At 54.3% G+C, this 19,233-nt stretch overlaps 1 protein-coding gene across 2 annotated transcripts in view; it reads left to right on the top strand.

The window, feature by feature from the left end:
* Nucleotides 1–18,663, top strand: part of SHROOM2 (shroom family member 2) — a 155,807-nt gene extending 137,144 nt beyond the window's left edge. Inside the window, exons 6-10 of one of the 2 annotated variants that reach the window (XM_030305710.1) lie at nt 679–1,245; nt 5,758–6,282; nt 7,185–7,356; nt 13,671–13,943; nt 16,853–18,663. In XM_030305710.1, the coding sequence (XP_030161570.1) occupies nt 679–1,245; nt 5,758–6,282; nt 7,185–7,356; nt 13,671–13,943; nt 16,853–17,119 (1,804 nt within the window). In that variant the 3' untranslated portion in view covers nt 17,120–18,663. Of the gene's footprint in view, nt 1–678; nt 1,246–5,757; nt 6,283–7,184; nt 7,357–13,670; nt 13,944–16,852 lie in introns of those variants that run through there. The other variant, XM_030305711.1, reaches the window with a different exon arrangement.
* Nucleotides 18,664–19,233: the final 570 nt, after the last annotated feature.

Genomic DNA, 19,233 nt, shown 5'->3' on the forward strand with positions numbered 1-19,233 from the left:
AACTTTCCTAAATAAGCCACATAAAAATACTGTTACATCGAGAAATAAATATTTCTAAATATAGCCATATGAGATTTTTCACTAGTGTTGTTTTTAAAAATGTGTAAAGGGGACTCCCGGGTAGCTCAGTCCGTTAAGCATCTGACTTGGGCTCAGGTCGTGATCTCGTGGTTCCTGAGTTGAAGCCCCACGTCAGGCTCTGTGCTGACAGCTCGGAGCTTGGAGCCTGCTTTGGATTCTGTCTCTCTCTCTCTCTCTCTCTCTCTCTCTCTCTCTCTCTCTCTCTGCCCCTCCCCAACACACTCTCTGTCTCTCTCTCTCAAAAGTAAATAAACATTGAAAAAAATTTTAAGAGGTCTGAACCTTTATAAATAACTAAAGTGTGAATTTTCTTGCCCCACAATGCAACGTGTGTGTGCAAGTACATGTCTGTACCTTAAGTGTGTGCGTGTCATTTTAATATTTCCCGTCCTGTTACGTGAGGTAGCAACATGCAGCCTCCTGTGTGTGCTTGGACTGGATACCTCGCGTCCCGAGCGGCGGGGACCGGTGTGGGAAAACGTATCTGGCTGTCATTCCCGAAAATGAGTTAAGAAGGTCATCGAGATCTGGATCTAGTCCCGTTTGGAGAGATGCGGCTTGGCATCGTGCGCTCACTTGTACACTTTCTCCCTGTAGACAAGCAGATGTCCGACGGCCGGCAAGCGGTGCGGCAGGACAGCAGGACTCCCGGACGCCGGCCCAGCTCGGTCAGCCGTCTCCCGCCTGGGGGGCTCCGGAGGTGCCCCCGGAGGCCCGCGGCCGAGCGGGGACCCTCCCTCGAGACTACAGATCCTCGGAGGGCGCGCCCTCGGCCCCGCACACCCGCGGGCAGGAGCCCAGGCCCTTGAGCGCCGCGCCTGTCCCCAAGCAGCCAGCCCCGCGGAGGCCGCCGCCGCCACCGCCGCCCAAGCGTGAGCCCGGGCAGTTGGGGGGCCTGGCCGGCGGCACCCCCAGCGGGCCCCCGCCGTCCCCCGAGGCCCCGGACGCGTGCGCCCCCCGCCAAAGGCCCGAAGACGGCGAGCGCGCGGGTCGGCATGTAGACGGGCACCCGGCCGGGCCTGAGAGCCAAGCCCCGCTCCCTTCCTCGCTGCGGGCCCCGCGCCCGGCCGCCATGGAGACTTCTCGCTCCCCTTCGCCCCAGTTCGCCCCGCAGAAGCTCACGGACAGACCTCCCCTGCTGGTCCAGGACGAGAGTTCCACCAGGTACGGCCCTGGCCCCGCGCCTGCCCTTCCCTGGGCTCCCGCGGGAGGTTTCCCGGGCGTCGTTCCTGGGCCGTGTGGGGGCGGTGTCTGGACCCCATGGGGGACAACCCACAGCTCCAGGGGTCAGGTGGATTTTTAACTTGGGGTCGGGGCGGGGTGCCCTGTTCTCCAGGAGCAAAGGGGATGTGCCGCAGGTGCGGACTGTCCTCTGTCCCCGTGGTCCAGGCCCAGCGGTGGTGTGTGCCTTCCCTCCGGGCATCTGCCCATGAGGGCTGTGCTTTCCCTGAGCACTTGTGTGGTTGGAGAGTCCCGTGTGCAGTAAGCCTGACGCCTTCAGGAGACTTCGGTGTTTTTCATAATGTCCAGTATTTCCACACATTTTGTAGGTTTATGTTTCTATTTTTGAGAGAGAGTGTGAGCAGAGGAGGGGCAGAGACAGAGACAGGGGGAGATGGAATCGCAAGCAGGCTCCACGCTGTCACCGCAGAGCCCCAGCCAGGACCCATGCGGGGCTCATGTGGGGCTCACGCAGGGCCTCACACGGTCAAACTGTGAGATCAGACCTGAGCCAAAGTCAAGAGTTGGACGCTTCACCGACTGAGCCACCCAGGTGCCCCAACACATTTTCTTTCTGTGTCATGTGTGAAAAGCAAAGCTGGTATACACATGTTATGAAGGCAGAGGAAAAACCTGTTCAACTCCATGGCGCTGCTGTTAGAATTTCTGACGTGGACTTGTCTGCCGTGCCCGTGGAGATGTTGATAAATATGGTCAGGCAGGGACCGACCGGTCCCGAACGCTGAACGTTTCCTTTTGCCGTCCTCTCAGAGTGCCTTTGAAGAACTGGGAAAGGGCAGAAGTGCAGAATTTTCATCTTGCTCGCTAGGGCCGTGGTTGTCCATCTGGGGGAGGGTGGCTTTGCCCCCGGGGGGGCATTTGGCTGTGTCTGGAGAGGTTTGGGGGGGGTCACAGCTGAAGAGCGAGTGTTGCTGCTGGCACCCAGCGGGCAGAGGCCGGGATGCCTCGCATCCTGCGGTGCACAGGTGAACCCCGCAGCAGGGAATGCTCTGGCCCCGATGTCCCGTGCTGTCGAATACGGTAGCCACAGTCACATGTGGCCGTAGGAATGGAAGTTAATGAAAAACAAAATAAATTCTGTGCGTCAGCTGCACCACGTGTGCACCATTTATTTCCATCATCCCAGAAAGTTCTGTTGGACCTTTTTGTTGTAGAGTCTCAAGCCGTTCTCTTTTTTTTAAGTTCATTGATTTATTTTGAGAAAGAGCATGAGCACGGGAGGGGCAGAGAGAGAGTGAGACACAATCCCAAAGCAGGCTCCACGCTCTCAGCACAGAGCCCAGCGCAGGGCTCAGACTCCGGACCCAAGAGATCATGTCCTGAGCCGAAATCAAGAGTCAGATGTTAAGGGGCGCCTGGGGGGCTCAGTCGGTTGAGCGTCCGACTTCGGCTCAGGTCATGATCTCACGGTTCGTGGGTTCGAGCCCCGCGTCGGGCTCTGTGCTGACAGCTCAGAGCCCGGAGTCTGTTTCACATTCTGTGTCTCCCTCTCTCTCTCTCTCTGCCCCTCCCCCACTCACACTGTATCTCTCTCTCTCTCTCTCTCTCTCTCTCTCTCTCTCTCTCTCAAAAATAAATAAACATTAAAAAAAATTTTTTAAAGAGTCAGGTGTTTAACCAACTGAGCCACCCAGGCGCCCCTGTTCTTTTCTTTCCACCTTGAAAATAACTCGGCAGAGAGGACACCACTGATAGCATCCTGTATCTCTGCAAGTGTGGCCTCGTAACCACAGCTTCATCTGGGGGCCACGTCTGCTCTGTGTCATGCAGACTGTGGGCACCACTGAGATAACCTGTCAGTGGGAGGCAGTGTTGTCCTTTCTGAAGGGAAGAAGAAGCAATAACGTGGTCTGTGTGGCGGGCCAAGTGTACGACACTGTTCCAGGCGAGCTGGCCTAGGCCCCTCAGGTCGCTCGCTTCTCGGGAGCTGCTCTGAGCTCCGCGGGCTCCTCGGAGAAACAGCCATGTGTTCCCACAGTGCTCGTGACCTGCGTCAGCTCAGGACGTAGGGAGTGGGTTTCATTGTTTTCTTGCCTGAAGCCAGTGTTGATTTTCTCATTCTGTCTTTTCCAGGAGCTTGAGAGGGATTTCAGTAAACAGGGACAGTGCCTATTGAAGATACTGGGGGGTGATGGGTACCCACATTTTTTAGTGTTCCCACCCATCGTGTCTTTTGGGTCGGAAAAGGTTGCCTGTGCACCACGTCCCCTGCTGTATGAGTGCTCGCAGAGGGCCCAAATCCGGGTCAGTGTCTATACCCAGACCCACATGTGGACACTTTGTTCTCAGGAAGCTCAGTGAGGCACATGGTGGCCGTGCCACCTCCAAGAGCTGCTACCCAGAAAGTCGCTCACAGTGCACTGAATTAGTCACCGTCCCCACGGTGTGCCCCATCGGTCAATCCTGGTATGAGAGCCTGCGATCCCAGTGACCTGCAGGCTGAACAAGAAGCCGGGGAGGGGTCCTGGCCCTGCTCTGTATCCACGGTCAGCTACCGATGGGTCAGCAGGGGAAGGGTCAGGGTCCCCCTGTGTCAGGGCTTCCTGAGCTGCCGGTCATTTGGGCTCAGCTCAGAGATACTGTTCTCGGGGCGCCTGAGTGGTTCAGTCAGTTAAGCATCCAACTAAGCGTCTCACAGTGCGTGAGTTCGAGCCCCACGTCGGGCTCTGCATGATGGCGTGGAGCCTGCTTGGATCGATCCTCTATCCCCTTCTCTCTGCCCTCCCCCACTCTCAAAAATGAATAAACGTTTAAAAATTTAAAAGAAAGGGGTGCCTCGGTGGGGCAGTCAGTTAAGCGTCCAACTTCAGCTCGGGTCATGATCTCACAGTCCCTGAGTTCGAGCCCCACGTCGGGCTCTGTGCTGACAGCTCAGAATGTGGAGCCTGCTTCCGATTCTGTGTCTCCCTCTGTCTCTGCCCCTCCCCCACGTATGCTCTGTCTGTCTCTCTCAACGATAAATAAACGTTAACAAAAATAATTTTAGAAATAGATAAAAATGTAAAAGAAATTGCCCTGCTCTCTGCTGACTTGGATCTCTTGAGCAGAGCTGCTCACCTCATCTCCCTCCATGTCCGGCCTCTCCCTCCTTCCAGCTACCCCTTGACCATGAGTGTGCACGTGCTCCTGCCTGCTGGGGCGCCAGCCGGGGTGCAGGGCAGGCTCCCACCTTCACGCGCTGTTGAGCCGTCCCTGTGTGCCAGGCCCTGAGCCCCCAGCAGGAGTGCGGAGAGTGGAGAGGAAGCATTCCTAGCCTCTGAGGGATTTCAGAATGGGCATTCCTACCAAAACAAATGCTTCAACTCGTGTGCTAACACTAGGTAGCTGACTTTTTTACTTATTTGTTTTTCCAACATTTGTTCATTTTTGAGAGAAAGAAAAGTGTGAGTGGGAAAGGGACAGAGAGAGGGGGAGACACAGAATCGGAAGCAGACTCTAGGTTCCAAGCTGTCAGCACAGAGCCCGACACGGGGCTCGAACCCACGAGCCGTGAGATCATAACCTGAGCCGAAGTCGGACGCTCAGCCGACTGAGCCACCCAGGTGCCCCTAGGTAGCTTATTTTTAAATCTTTAACTGGGGCGCCTGGGTGGCGCAGTCAATTAAGCGTCCGACTTCAGCCAGGTCACGATCTCGCGGTCCCTGAGTTCGAGCCCCGCGTCAGGCTCTGGGCTGACGGCTCAGAGCCTGGAGCCTGTTTCTGATTCTGTGTCTCCCTCTCTCTCTGCCCCTCCCCTGTTCATGCTCTGTCTCTCTCTGTCCCAAAAATAAATAAACGTTGGAAAAAAAAAATTAAAAAAAAAAATCTTTAACAGTTGTCTGGGGATTTTTTGCTTAAACTTCAAACGATCCTCTGCTCCCCCATCTGCCCCTACCCCACTTGCACTTTCTTTTTCAAAAATAAACATTAAAAGAAAAAAAACATAGGTAATCTTTCTAGAAGTCTCCCGGCGGCCCCAGAACCACGTAGGCACCCGTGGGTATGTACTGGCCCTGCTTTGAGAGGCAGCGTGGGAAGGCTTTAATGATAACTGTGAAAGGAAGCCTGTTGCAGGTTCCCCGACAAAGGAGAATGTCACCGAGCAGGGCCTGTTAATGTTTGCACTACTATCCGCATGAAAACGCGTGTTAAACCACCCTCCTCTCAGTCAGCAAGCCCAGGGATACACCCCCGGCTCCCCTAGGGGTGTGGGTGATTTTGAAAGTGGAAAAGGTGTCCAGACGCTCAGGGTCAGGAACGCAGGCCTCCTCGACCTCCATTCCCCGTCCTGGGTCTGTGATCACGGAGGCTCCTTCCAGCTCAGTGGCCAAAGGTCTTTGAGCCTGGGTTCCCCAGCCGGAAGAGCAGGTGAGGGACCAGCGGGTTTCTCTCCTGGGTAGGCGTCGACGGCAGGGCTCACTTTGCGTTTTCAGCACACGGCTCTTCTCTTTCCAGAATCGAGCGGGTGATTGACAACAATACCACTGTGAAGATGGTGCCCATCAAGATTGTGCACTCGGAGAGCCGGCCTGAGAAGGAGAGCCGCCAGGGCCTGGCCCGCGCCACCGAGCTGCCCACGCTGCCCAGCGGGCTGGAGAAAGACCACATCAAGACCCTCAGCACCTCGGAGCAGTTCTACTCCCGCTTCTGCGTGTACAGCCGCCAGGGCGCCGAGCCCCAGCCCCAGCCCCCCGAAGCCCCCACGCCCACTGCCAAGGACAGCGGGGCCTCTCCGTCGGGGTTCAGCTACATGAAGACCAAGGAGAGGACAGCCGAAGACCTGAAGTCAGAAGAGCTGGCCCGGGAGATCGTGGGCAAGGAGAAGTCTCTGGCCGACATCCTGGACCCCAGCGTGAAGATCAGAACCACCATGGACCTGATGGAGGGGATCTTCCCCAAAGACGAGCACCTGCTGGAAGAAGCCCAGCAGCGGAGGAAGCTGCTCCCCAAAGTCCCCTCTCCTGGGACCGCGGACGAGAAGTGAGTAAGCACCGCCTTCAGGTGCGTGGTGTGGCCACTCGGTGTGCTTCTCCCTCTTAGCATCTGGTTCGCTCCAGGGGGCAGGTGGCTTCTCCGTGTGTCTGTTTTCATGATTGCTTCTGGGGGGCAGGTTTCCGAAAGTACTGCCCAGTGCTTAGCACGTTTTGGCCATCCGGGGACCCTCCCAAAAGAAGCGCTAAGGCCCGTGGCTGGGGATGACGACTCTGAGGCCTGGCAAAGATGTGAGGATAGCGCAGCTCCTGCGATGCCCGCAGGCGCCTCTCAGAAGACAGCGCTTCTCCGCTGGGCCGTCGTCTCCCTCCAGGGGACACTTGGCAATGTCCGGGTACGTTTTCAGTTGTCGCCGCCGCGAGGTGCTCCCGGCATCCTGTGGGTGGAGACAGGGAGGCTGCCCAACACCCTGCGGTGGACAGGACACCCCCACAGCCCCAGATGTCAGTCACGAAGGCTCCTGAACGTCATAGTTATTAAGGAGGCTTTCTGTTCCCGCTTGTGGAACGGAGTGAACGGATGCATTTCCACGGTTTGGGGGAACGTGCTTTGCGTCCTGTCTCATTCCGTGGGCCGCCTGCACAGGCGTGTGCTCACATGTGTCCTGTTTATGTCCGTTGTGTCCATACACGTCGTTAACTGGCGGTAGGTGGGAGTGCCCGTGAGATGCCCGAGAGAGGGGCAGAGGGGGTGAGTCGGATCAAAGCAAGAGGGAGCAGACATGGCTGCAGACCAGGGCTGCCCCTCCGCCCCCCTTTGGCGGTCCCATCCCCCGGCTGTTGTCTTTTGGTTAGCGGCCCCAGTGGCTCGTCGGGACCGAGGCCGTGAGCTGGAAGGGGGCACGTGCGCGTAGGGTCCCAGCCAGTTGCGGTTCTGACCTTTTTACGCAGGAGAGAGGAGCCGAGCGCGCCGGCGGCCATGTCCCTGGCCACCAGTTCCACGTACTACAGCACTTCGGTCCCCAAGGCCGAGCTGCTGATCAAGATGAAGGATCTGCAGGAGCAGCAGGAGCCCGAGGAGGATTCGGGGAGCGACGCGGACCACGACCTGTCGGTGAAGAAGGTAGGAACGGCCGTTGTCAATGAGATCGTGCTCGTTGGCGGAGGAGGGGCCGCACGTCTCAGTCCAAGTAATCTGTCCCTTCCACCCTGGTTAAAATGCTGCGGACTTCATTCTGTGACCTTCAGCAAGTTACCTGTTCTCTTTGAATATCAGGTTCTGATACCTGCAGCCAGGAGATCATAGTCCCCACATAGTGCTTGTAAAGTGCTTTGTCCACCAAGCAGCGGCATTTCTTGGCTCCTAGAACTCCCAGGCGCTGAGGGATCCAGCAGGAGACCCAACAGAACGGAGCCCTTCCTTTCCAGAGGGGAGCCTCTGTTCAGCCCACATGAAAACAAATACACAGTAGGGGGTCGGCACACTGCAGCCTGTGGGCCAAACCTGGTTTTGTGAGCAAAGTTGTATTGACACACAGGCACGTTTATTCACTTAGAGATGCTCTCTGGTGGCTTTCCTTCCACAGAAGCAGGGTTGAGTAGTTGCAGCTGACCACGCCACCTGGAACGTCGAGGATCTTTACTGTCTACCCCTTTATGGAAAGAGTTTGCCAGCGTTTCACGTGGTACATTGGATGGTGAGAGAGTTAAAACAGAGTGAAAGAATCGAGTGAAACAAAGGAAGGTGATTCTAGAGAGGGCTCCGGCGAGGGGATGATTGAACAGCGACCTAGAGTGGTGTGAAGGGTGAGCCGTGTGGATATCTGGGTGCACTGGGGGAAGGGGACCAGCCGCTGCGAAGGTCCTGAGGTGGTAGGCTCGTGACACATTGGAGAAGCAGCAGTGGCTTTAGCTGGAGCTATGTGGACCAGGAGGGTAGGACTGGAGATAAAGTCAGAAATGAGGTCAGGGACTACATAGTGAGTGGCCATGAGGTCATGGTAGGGACAGCATTACTGCTGTCAGTGTCAATGTCATTACTGCTCTATTAGCTTTAAATCTCCATGATCTGTCAGCACGCCAGACCTGTGGCATCTAGGTGATCACCTGGTTTTTTAGGAAGGCCTTAGCATTAAACGGATGACGGGATTGCCAAAGAAAGTCCGTTTCGGAGGCTAGCACGTACTCTTTATTCCAGGGCCTTGAGCCCGTCAGATACTACCAGGGAAAGAAAAGGAGGGAAGCAGCCTTTTGTGAGCATTTGCCATATGCTTAGTACTTTGGAAAACTGCTTTCATAAAAAAACACTTTTTTTTTTCTTTAACAAAAATCTTCCCAAAAGATTATGCGTGTATAGTTGGTGGTTTAAAAACACCACTGGCTGGGGCACCTGGGTGGCGCAGTCGGTTAAGCGTCCGACTTCAGCCAGGTCACGATCTCGCGGTCCGTGAGTTCGAGCCCCGCGTCAGGCTCCGGGCTGACGGCTCAGAGCCTGGAGCCTGTTTCCGATTCTGTGTCTCCCTCTCTCTCTGCCCCTCCCCCGTTCATGCTCTGTCTCTCTCTGTCCCAAAAATAAATAAAAACGTTGAAAAAATAAATAAATAAATAAAAACACCACTGGCTGATTTCAGATATAATAGAAGAAATACTGTGACCCATGCATGAGAGAAATTTATTTTCAGTTTGGGGAATATTTGCTTTTTTGTTCAAGGGAATTAAAGGGAATGAAAGATAAGAATTTTAGTCCTGGGCTTGTATCTGGCTTCCAATCACATATCCAATTTCTTTCTTTTTTCTTTCTTCTTTTTTAATGTTTATTTTTGAGAGAGAGAGACAGACAGACATACCAAACGTGAGCCGGGGAGGGGGAGAGAGAGAGGGACATGCAGAATGTGAAGCAGGCTCCAGGTTCTGAGCTGTCAGCACAGAGCCCGACGTGGGGCTCGAACCCGCGAACCGCAAGATCATGACCTGAGCCGAACGAAGTCAGACTCTTTTTACGACATGGCCTTGTTTCTCGTGCTGTGATGAGTTTGGGGTGGGGCACGCCCTGGTACTGCCCAGCCTTCATCTGGGTGGCTCTTTTCTCTTTCTGCTTTTGGGAGGCTCAAGTTGCTGGGCAACTGCCTCACCTTAGATGACTGCTTTGGGATTGAGATGAATCCCTGTGAACTTGGCTCCTGACAGCCTACTCCCCGCCCCCCCCCCAACCTACTCCGCATGATTATATTCTTGGGTTTTTGTAATGTTTATTTATTTTGGGGGCCGGAGGAGCAGCAAGGGAGGGGGCCAGAGGATCCAAAACAGGCTCTGAGCTGTCAGCAGAGAGCCTGATGCGGGGCTCGAACTCACGAACTATGAGATCATGACCTGAGCTGAAGCCAGACTCTCAACCGACTGAACCACCCAGGCTCCCTCGCATGATTAAATTCTTAACCCAACTGACATATCTTATTCCAGATGCAAATGTTGAGTAATTTCACAGTAAACGGCAAATGCTATAAATCACAGGTCTCTATGGTGTTAGTGACTCAGTAATCCTGCTTTTCGACTTGATTTGACAAAGGCAACTGGCACCCTGTCTTTTCAGCCTCCTTCCCACAACCCACAAATACGCTGTGTCGTGTGGTTGTACAAAGTGTTCACGGTGGGGAGAAGGAGGTCCGTGCCGTGTGGATGTACCTGATGGGCCATAACGGTAGAGCGGCTTGACCCCGAATCGCATGTGGACCCACGTGCCCAGAGGGACCTTGGCTGTCATGGTCCCAGCATCGCTGCATGCTCACAGAGCCCGAGTGCCAAATCGGGTGACCCTGTGTTTTAGGAGAAGGCTAAGGACACAGGGATGCAGAGAGGGAATTGTGGCTGGTTGGAAGCATTACCCCAGGAAGGCGAAATCCGTTTTTACACCCGAGGCAGCTCAGGTACACTCTGCCCAGAAAGAGGCCCAACTGAGATATGGGATTCTTCAGCAGAAGCAGACACTCCATGGTCAACATCTGGAATCTGAGGGTTGTGGTTCTTCCCTGGAACTTAGACGTGGGCATGAGGCCCAGAGAGAAAAGACCTCATTCCCCCCACAGACGGGGACAAAAGTAGGTGTGCGGGGGGCACCGGAAACAGAGGTAAGGGGCAGGAGTGCACCTGCTGTGAGACCGAGGGTGGGCGGGGGGGGGGGGGTGGTGGCTGGCCTCTGCCACCACTTGCTCTCCCCCCAGGCCCTCTTGAATGCCATGTGCTACAGAACACAAGCGGATGGGCTCGCGCGAGGCTCATCTGACGTGGCGGGTGAGGCCTGCTGCACCCCGGCTGGTGCTGATAACCAGTGATCCGCATGCTTCCTGGGCCAGGCCTTGTTCCAAGATCCCTGAAAGTCAGCGTCTGGCCCTTTATGGAAGAAGGGGAGGGTATTTCTAATAAAACTTTACGCAAGACATATAAAGGAATCAGAGGAATTTGGGCTCCTTCCAGAACGTCCAGCTTCAAGTTCGCTCAGCTGTTATTGCAGGTTTTGAAGGCGCATATCATGCATTGGTGTGAAATCTTTATCACGATAATTGCTAAAGAAGAATGAAACAGGAAAATTACCAGAAGCCCTGGCTAGGGGTCCTCACACATCCACAATCCTCTGAATTGCTTGAGGTGTTCACTCGGGTTATGGGTTGCCTGCAGGTGAGAATTTGGAAGGTTCTCCATCCCTACAATCCATTTTGTGCTCTTCCCTCAAGTTATGAGTATCTGAAAAAGGCCATCTTAGCCATGGGAGTCGAAGTTGACTTAAACCGTCTCCCCAGATAGGTAGGTAACCAGACGCACCGAGACACAAGCATCAGCCCACATTCTGGGAGAAAATATCAGAGAACTGTAGACGCATACAGCTTTATATTAGTGAGGGAAGGGGCGCCTGGGTGGCTCAGTCGGTTGAGCGTCTGACTGCCGGCTCAGGTCGTGATCTCACAGTTCGTGGGTTCAAGCCCCGCATTGGGCTCTATGCTGACAGCATGGAGCCTGGAGCCTGCTTCGGAATCTGTGTCTCTGTCTGTATCTGCCCTTCCTCTGCTCTCCCTCTCTCTCTCTCAAAATAAGTAAAATAAATACATAGTGAGGGAAGACTAACTAGAACCTGACCCGAAAAAGCCCAAAGCAGTTTATAAATTCCATGTTGGGTGTTTTAGGAGAAAACCCATGCCGATTAATCTGCAATGAGGACGAGGATGGCTCTCCTCTGAAACTGCTTGCCATCTTAATCTGCAGGATACCCAGACATTGCGATAAGCCCTAGGCAGATTGAACCACGAGCAGGCAGTGCCCATGCCTTTCCAGGCCGTGGACTTATCGTTATACGTACTTGTGCGCGCGCGTCCACGCCAGATGGGGATTGTCGTCAGTGTCTCCTCCGCAGACAAAGCGGACACGTCATCGGCTCCTACAAAGCATACGCTGCCTTGCTCGTGGTTCAGCGTGTCTTTCGTGCCGCCATGTGACTTTGCCCACCTAAACTGTCATCGGGACAGGCGTTTTTTGTTTTTGAATTTTTGTTAACGTTTCCTTATTCTTTAGAGAGAGAGTGAGGCAGAGCACGAGCGGGGAAGGGGCAAAGAGAGAGGGAGACACAGAGTCTGAAGCAGGCTGCAGGCTCTGAGCTGTCGTCTCGAGCCCACAAACCGTGAGATCGCGACCAGAGCTGATGTCGGCCACTTAACCGACTGAGCCACCCCGGCGCCCCCATGACAGGCGGGTTTTACCCCACTGTTGTCTGTTAAGCCGGGGCACCTTCTCAGCTGATACCTGCCAAGTAAGGGTACCTCCCGCAAGCCGCCAGGCTGTTGATTGTCACGCAGGCACGCGTTCAGCTTTCGTGTCAGTCCTGGAGGTGCGGACTCCCTTTCCCCTGTGCAGCCAAGATCACGGTCCTGGAGAGCTTAATGAGACGTCGCTCCCTGCGGGCGGGTGACTTCTCTCCGCTCGGCTCTGCCGGCTCCCTGTGGGGTCGGAGTCTGTAAAGGGCCCAGGACACGCGGTGACGGTGTGGGGGGACTTCATAGGTCCACTTTCTATACGTGGTGTCCCTTGTTACAACAGGCTGAGCTGAACATCCTAACTGGACGTGAGCGTTCACATTCTGCAGTCTTCATTTGGGTTTGTGCACCTCGGCGCTGTGGCGTGCGGGGGTTCACGTGGGCTGTGTGTGGTTCAGCACGTGGGGGTGAACGCGCTGGCGCTTCTGCCATGGGTGGGCCTGACGGCACGCAGACATCCGTGCTCAGAAGACAGTGGCTTTGGCAGCCTGGGCTCACCTGTTGCGTTCCTTTAGAGCCACCCCTGTGCGTTTCCCCAGATCTACCAGAGGAGGCAGACCATCTTTGCCACTCAAATCCTGCCACTTCAGCAGGAAGGCCAGTTTATATGTTTGGTTTTTTATTTTTGCCCCTTTAAAAGATAATCACTTAAAGGGCCTGTGGAAAAGGGGGGTGGGGAACTCATGTTTAATGGTCAGAGTGTCAGTTGGGTAACATGAGAAAGTTCTGGAGATGGGCGGTGGTCACGGTTGCCCACGACGTGAATGTACTTAATGCCACAGAGTGCTACGCTTAAAAACGCATAAAATGATAACTTTTGAGACATATATCTTGCCATATTCAGTTTATGTTATTTTATCTAAAATATTTTTTTAATGCTTTTGTTTTTGAGAGAGAGAGGGACAAAGCATGAGTGGGAGAGGGACAGAGAGAGAGAGAGAGGCGGGCACAGAATCCAGAGCAGGCTCCAGGCTCTCAACTGTCAGCAGAGCCCGACTCGGGGCTCGAACCCACAAACCGTGATCATTACCTGGGCCAAAGTCGGACTCTTAACCGACTGAGCCACCCAGACGCCCCTTTCTTGCCATATTTTTAAAAAGTTAGTAATATATGTGCATTTCGGTCACATTCAAGTCAGGTTACTCTCAAAAGACTTTTAATTTTACTGACATCCCTTTATTTGTTTTAACTTTAAGTTGCTAGTTGTGTGTGGAGCATACGTTTAAATCACGCCATTCAGTAGCAGGCGTGAGACTCCATAACTTGTGTACGTGTCAGTTCTTGCACTGGAAGATTGCAGACTATGAAGCACAGAATCTCACGTGGGCCCCGAGAATCCCGGCCAAGGTGAAGGTGAAATGAGGTTTATCTCGAGGGGCCACGTCCTACCTATGGCTGTGTGATAGGACACTAACGGGAGGAGAATAGGTTAGTTTCGTGTCTAAATGTCACGCCAGGGACTTCACCAGGAGTTGTTCTCCCTCCCCGGGTCTTAGAAAGCCTCTCTTAGAAAGTTGATGCGAAATCAACTCTTCCCCACGCGGGTCACTTACGTGAGACCACAGGGCCCGGGCAGCCGCTGCAGGTGCCAGGTCGGGTCACCCTAACGAGTGTTTGCATGCCCCCCTGTGCCCTACAGCAGGAGCTCATCGAGAGCATCAGTCGCAAGCTGCAAGTGCTTCGGGAAGCCCGGGAGAGCCTGCTGGAGGACATCCGTGCCAACAGCGCACTGGGGGACGAGGTGGACGCCATCGCCAAAGACGTGTGCAAACCCAATGAGTTTGACAAGTTCCGCATGTTCATTGGGGACCTGGACAAAGTGGTGAACCTTCTGCTGTCGCTGTCGGGCCGTCTGGCGCGGGTAGAAAACGCCCTCAATAATTTGGATGACACTACTTCTCCTGGTGATCGGGTAGATACAACGTGCCTGACCTGGACTCGGCGGGGGGCGGGGCTGGAGGTGGTTGCGGGAAGGTTCCGCGTGGGGCGTCATGAGTTGGTGCCCTGAAGCCTCACACGGTCCCTGCGGCGGCCTGTGCACCTCCCAGCGCAGGACGCCTTCGGGTGTCCAGGGCTCTCCCTCACTTTGCTGGTAACTGAGGGAGACAGGTGCTGGGGGGTGTGGTGGGCAGGGCCTGACAGGCGTGGTCATGGGACTGCAGGGCTGCTGTGATGTTCAGGAAGAACTGTGGGCTCCTTTTCACATCTTCTCACCTGTTCCCACGGATCATTACTGATCAGCGTCTCTTCCTAGGAAATAGTCTCTTTTGCCTTTCTTGACCATGCGTGTAAGTGGGTCTCACTGAGAATGGAATGTGATGTTTTGCTGCTTTTAACAGGAGTGCACACGGCAGTCTGGAAGCAGTCGAGGACTTGTCTGCCTCTTGGAACGTGTCTCTTAGGGGGTTTGCAGAATGCAGGAAGTAATAGCCGCCTTGTTGGCTTCACTTCCTGGGTCAAATATCAGTAGAACATGGAGTTTGCTTCTCTGTGTAGGCCCTCAAATGATCATCTTTATTATTAATAAGGCTCCTTCTCTGAAAGGGGAGCGGAAGAGTTAGCCCTCTCCCTTACCCCAGGTGAGAGCGCTTTCAGGTGACCTAAATGTTCTCGAGCGCAGCTCGCAGACGTTGTCGTTCTGTGCTTAGCTAAGTCATTGATGACTACCGTTTGAACGTACTGGATAAGCATTGACAAAATAGCCGGGACCCTTGGATGATGTTCAGATTCCACTTTCTGATTTCCTCGTCTTTGCCACGTGTATCTGAGGAGAGGAAGATAACACGAGGGGTGCCTGGGTGTCTCCGCCTGTTGAGTGTCTGACTGGCTCAGGTCATGATCTGTGGTTCGAGCGTTGGAGCCCCGTATTGAGCTCTCTGCTGTCAGCACAGAGCCTGCTTGGGAGTCTCTCTCTCTCTCTCTGCTTCTACCCCACTCAAGTGTGCTCTGTCTCTCTCAAAAATAAAAATATTCTTAAAAAAAAACTTGAACAAGAAAGAGATTCGTTTATACATAATTGGAATGTTCTCGAGTATTGATTTAAGTGAACAACTAGTGTGGTCTTTGCAACTCAGCTCCTCTATAATCTATCTTTCCCTCCGTGTGGGTGGAACGGACAGATACTTTATTTAGAATTTGGGGATGATGAAGGAATGCCAACGCTCAGGACCACGCACGTGGTCCTCCTGAGCACCAGGCTCTGGAGCCCTCAGCACGTCCCGGGGGCTCCCTGTGAATGGAGTGTTGCATTCCCCCAGCCAGGGGCAGTGAGGAGGCCCCGTCTCCAGCAGGGTTGGCATTGGAGGAAAATCTGCGTCAGGCAGTGGAAGTTTGGAGACGCTAAGGTTTTCAGAGACACCATAGTAACTAGTTAAAAGACACGGCAGAACGTTTTCTGAGGCTCCCTCCATCTTTCCAGACAGAAAATGTCCCCATCAGGTCCTCTCCCAGCCTCTGCAGCCTCCTGTCCCTAGTCAGCCTGACTGGTTTTGTTTTAAGTTTTTATGTATTTATTTTGAGAGAGAGTTCCTGCACACACCAGCGTGGGAGGGGCAGAGAGAGAGGGAGAGAGAGAATCCCAAGGCTCTCTCCCCTGATGCGGGGCTGGGACTCACAACCCACAAGATCGTGACCTGAGCCAAAATTCAAGAGTCGGACACTTACCTGACAAAGCCGTGCAGGCGCCCCAGCCTGACTGATGTTAATAATCCAAAGCGCACTTCTGGGGTCTGTTAGCACCTGTTTCCCTCTGGGTTTAACGGATTTGCTTTGCCTCCTCTTTGCGTGAGAATTCCCTGTGCGCGTGACCTGAAGAGGGCGGTGTTGCACGGGAGTGGGCAGGGGACCTGACGCCCACCAAGACAGTTTCTGCTTAGTGACCCGCCCACCAAGACACTTTCTGCTTAGTGACGGTGGCCGCTCACGTTCATCGCGCTCTGTCTGTGTGCGGGCGTTTTACAGAGAGCCGCCGCATGCTGGACTCTCACGGTGGCTGTTGGTAACTGTGCGTGGCCACGTCGCAAAGTGGCGGAATGAGAGCGGCTGTCCTGCTGTCCAAGTAAAAATCACACGGAGGAAATGAAGCCCCGGCCTCCCCCAGCCGACGGTGGGAGACGGAATGCACTCATCTCTTCCTTTCTTAGTTTTCGTTAAACTTAGAGAAGGCAGGGACCGTTAGGTGTGTATTTTGCGGAGAGACGGTGCGGCTGTGAGTGCCACATTTTGGGAACGGGGTCGTCCGTGTCCCCCAGAGCGGGCCCCGTGCGGGGAGCCGGGGAGTCTCCCTCGTCTCCCTGCGTCTGTCCTGCCTGTCCTGCAAGCTCGCCCTGCAAGCTCGCCCAGGGGCGTGCCCTGCAAGCGTGCCCTGCAAGCTCGCCCAGGGGCTCTTCTCCTGCGGAAGGGTGTACACACCCCGCTCCGCGAGTTCTCTGGAATCCGCGCCTTTTGCTGCCTTTGCCGCGGTGTTGTCACGGGCAGGCCTCTGACGCGCGTGGGATCCCTAAGTCCTTTACACCTTTGGAGCCTCTCAGAATTCTGTCCTTATCTGTCCGGGGACAGCTGCTCTCATCAAGGCTGTTCCTCTGAGCCGTTCCAGGCCAGTGGGAAGAAATGGGAGGCGGGACGAGCCTGGGAGCTCTCGAGGAAGGGCTGGGGCCAGCCGCGCCCGAGTATCTCCGTGCAGAGGCCGTCAGACCCCTGGTCCCTAACCTGGCGTCAGGGTGTCCCCTGAGGGCCCGCAGCGTGGCCGGCATCTTGCGGCGGCCGCCCAGAGCCCCTGCTCTCGCCCTCGTCCTCAACGGGCTTGTCTCTCTCTCTCCCCAGCAATCGCTGCTCGAGAAGCAGCGGGTCCTCATCCAGCAGCACGAGGACGCCAAGGAACTGAAGGAGAACCTGGACCGCCGGGAGCGGATCGTGTTCGACATCCTGGCCAGCTACCTCAGCGAGGAGAGCCTGGCCGACTGCGAGCACTTCGTGAAGATGAAGTCCGCCCTCATCATCGAGCAGCGCGAGCTGGAAGACAAGATACACCTGGGCGAGGAGCAGCTCAAGTGTCTGTTCGACAGCCTGCAGCCCGAAAGAGGCAAATAGGAGGGCCCTCCCTGGCGGAGGCCGGAAAGGGCCCCTCTGAGCTCGGTTCCGGAGGATGCACGCGGAGACCCCAGCCGGTATTTATGTCCTGCAGCCCGAGTCGTCCCCTAGCGGGATGGCTGCTTTAGAGAAGCAATAACTTCCGTGTGTGTTTGCGATGATCTGTTTAATGTGTTTTAGCTTCCCCGTTGAACGCTGAGCAGAACATCTCACCATTAGCCATTTTGCTTTGCCGGTTACCACACGTGGCCCAGCCTCCGGAGGGTGGCGGGTTCCCGCAGTATAGACTGTGTAGTGCATGCAAGTGGTCCTTTTCACTGGTAGGTGTGCCCTTCCTCCCGTCTTCACATCCTGAACCAAACACCCGGGAAGCAGCCTGAGTGAGTCTTGAAGGCGCATGAGCGGGGAACCCCTGGCTCCCGCCTTACCCTGCGATTCCTTACCCTGGGAAGCGTGGGCTGCCCCGTCGTACCCCATTCGTCCGATGGTGTGGACCCTTCCTCGTCCTTCATTCATTGTCTCCCAGCAAAACCATGATGATATGATGACAAGTTACTAACCTTTTGGAAAGGGGAATGGTTTCCCAGTGGTTAAAAACCCACTGTGAAATGAACACCTTATGTGTTGGCTTCATGCATCCTGAAATCGCCACAGAAAGAATCGTGTGCATGCTTTAAAACACACGCACAGCACAAGGAGCTTCAGTCCTGACGTCACGGTTCACGTGATCTTTTCCTGCAAAGTGAAAGTCCTCGGTCAGTAGTGTGTCCAGTAGGAGTGATGTGCTCGCTAGATACTTGTTTCATGAGACCAACAGCATATTTCTGAAATTACCTTCTGCCTGTAACACTTCCTTTGTGTGCGTATGGTTGTTAGTGACAATTGGCTACGTTTCTGTTTTTGCCTCTTTAAATCTATTGCCATGCCGTAAGGGTTACTTTCCATTTACTTGTAAGAACCTTTCCTCTCTGCGCTTTCAGAGGCCCCATGGAGTATTACAACTCCCAAACCCGATCTTTTTCTGCCACAGTTTATAGATTCTGTCCCCTGTTTATTAGCTGAAACCGCAAGTTTCTCAAGAGAGTCTGCTCACTAAGAAGACACTGTCATGCTGTCAGTTTCCAGTGGACAAGTCACAGACTGGGAGGAAAGATGTGCTAATCATGTCTATGACAAAGGATCTAGAACGTGTGAAGAACTTTCAGAAGCAAGAGAACAAACAGCTGGTTAGTACATGGGCAAGAAACATAACTCGGTGCTTCAGCACAGAGGCCGTGTGCACGGGCAATAAAATAAGCACGTGGAAAGACATTCAACCGCCATCGGCTTGGTTGTAACTTCCGTTTAATCTACGCCGATGTAGAGCTTCTTCACAGATGCTCATCCGATTAAACGCGTGGTAAATGGCAGGACAGCCCCTTGGACGACGTCATGTTGAAGTGATGATCGGACATTTGGTTGATCGAGGGATCATTTGGATCCTCGTTTCCCCTATTCCCATGAAAGTTTTCCGACAGGTGGGGACACGTCCCTTTGTCCGCGGCGACGGACACGTCCCTTTGTCCGCGGCGACGGTTGCCTTCCCAGAACACACGTGCACACAAATGTCTTAACAGACCGCTGTCTGTACTTGATGAGCCAGAGGTGGGGAGCTGGACCCCTGAGCCACAGCACTGACGCCTCTGCACCCCACGGGGGTCCCAAAGTGGCAAGCTTCGGTAACGCACGCAATAAACCCTCTTTTTGGCAATCCACTCGTGCCAGAAAGCTCTATGCCTTTTCAGAAGTTTCCAGCCCTATTGAATTAAGCGATTTCTGACTTGAAAAAAAATCCCCATCCTGCCAATGACGTGTCCTCCTTTCCTCCTGCTGTAGTCCCTTCCTGTGAAAACTGGTCACTTCAGAGAAGGTGAAGTTGGCTGTCCACGGACCTCTGTCATTCTCCCTCAGGGGGACAAACACAGTAATTTCAGCGTGTTTTGCTTTTAATTTAGACAAAGCGTTTATCTGTGATCCTTTCCCCTCGAATACAGTATTGTGAACCATTCTGATGATATATATGTAAAATGTGAGTAACAGGAGGTGTGTGTCTCTATCCAGCCTTTTAGGTCTTT

The sequence above is a fragment of the Lynx canadensis genome, chromosome X, assembly GCF_007474595.2.
Source record: "Lynx canadensis isolate LIC74 chromosome X, mLynCan4.pri.v2, whole genome shotgun sequence".
NCBI lineage: Eukaryota > Metazoa > Chordata > Mammalia > Carnivora > Felidae > Lynx > Lynx canadensis.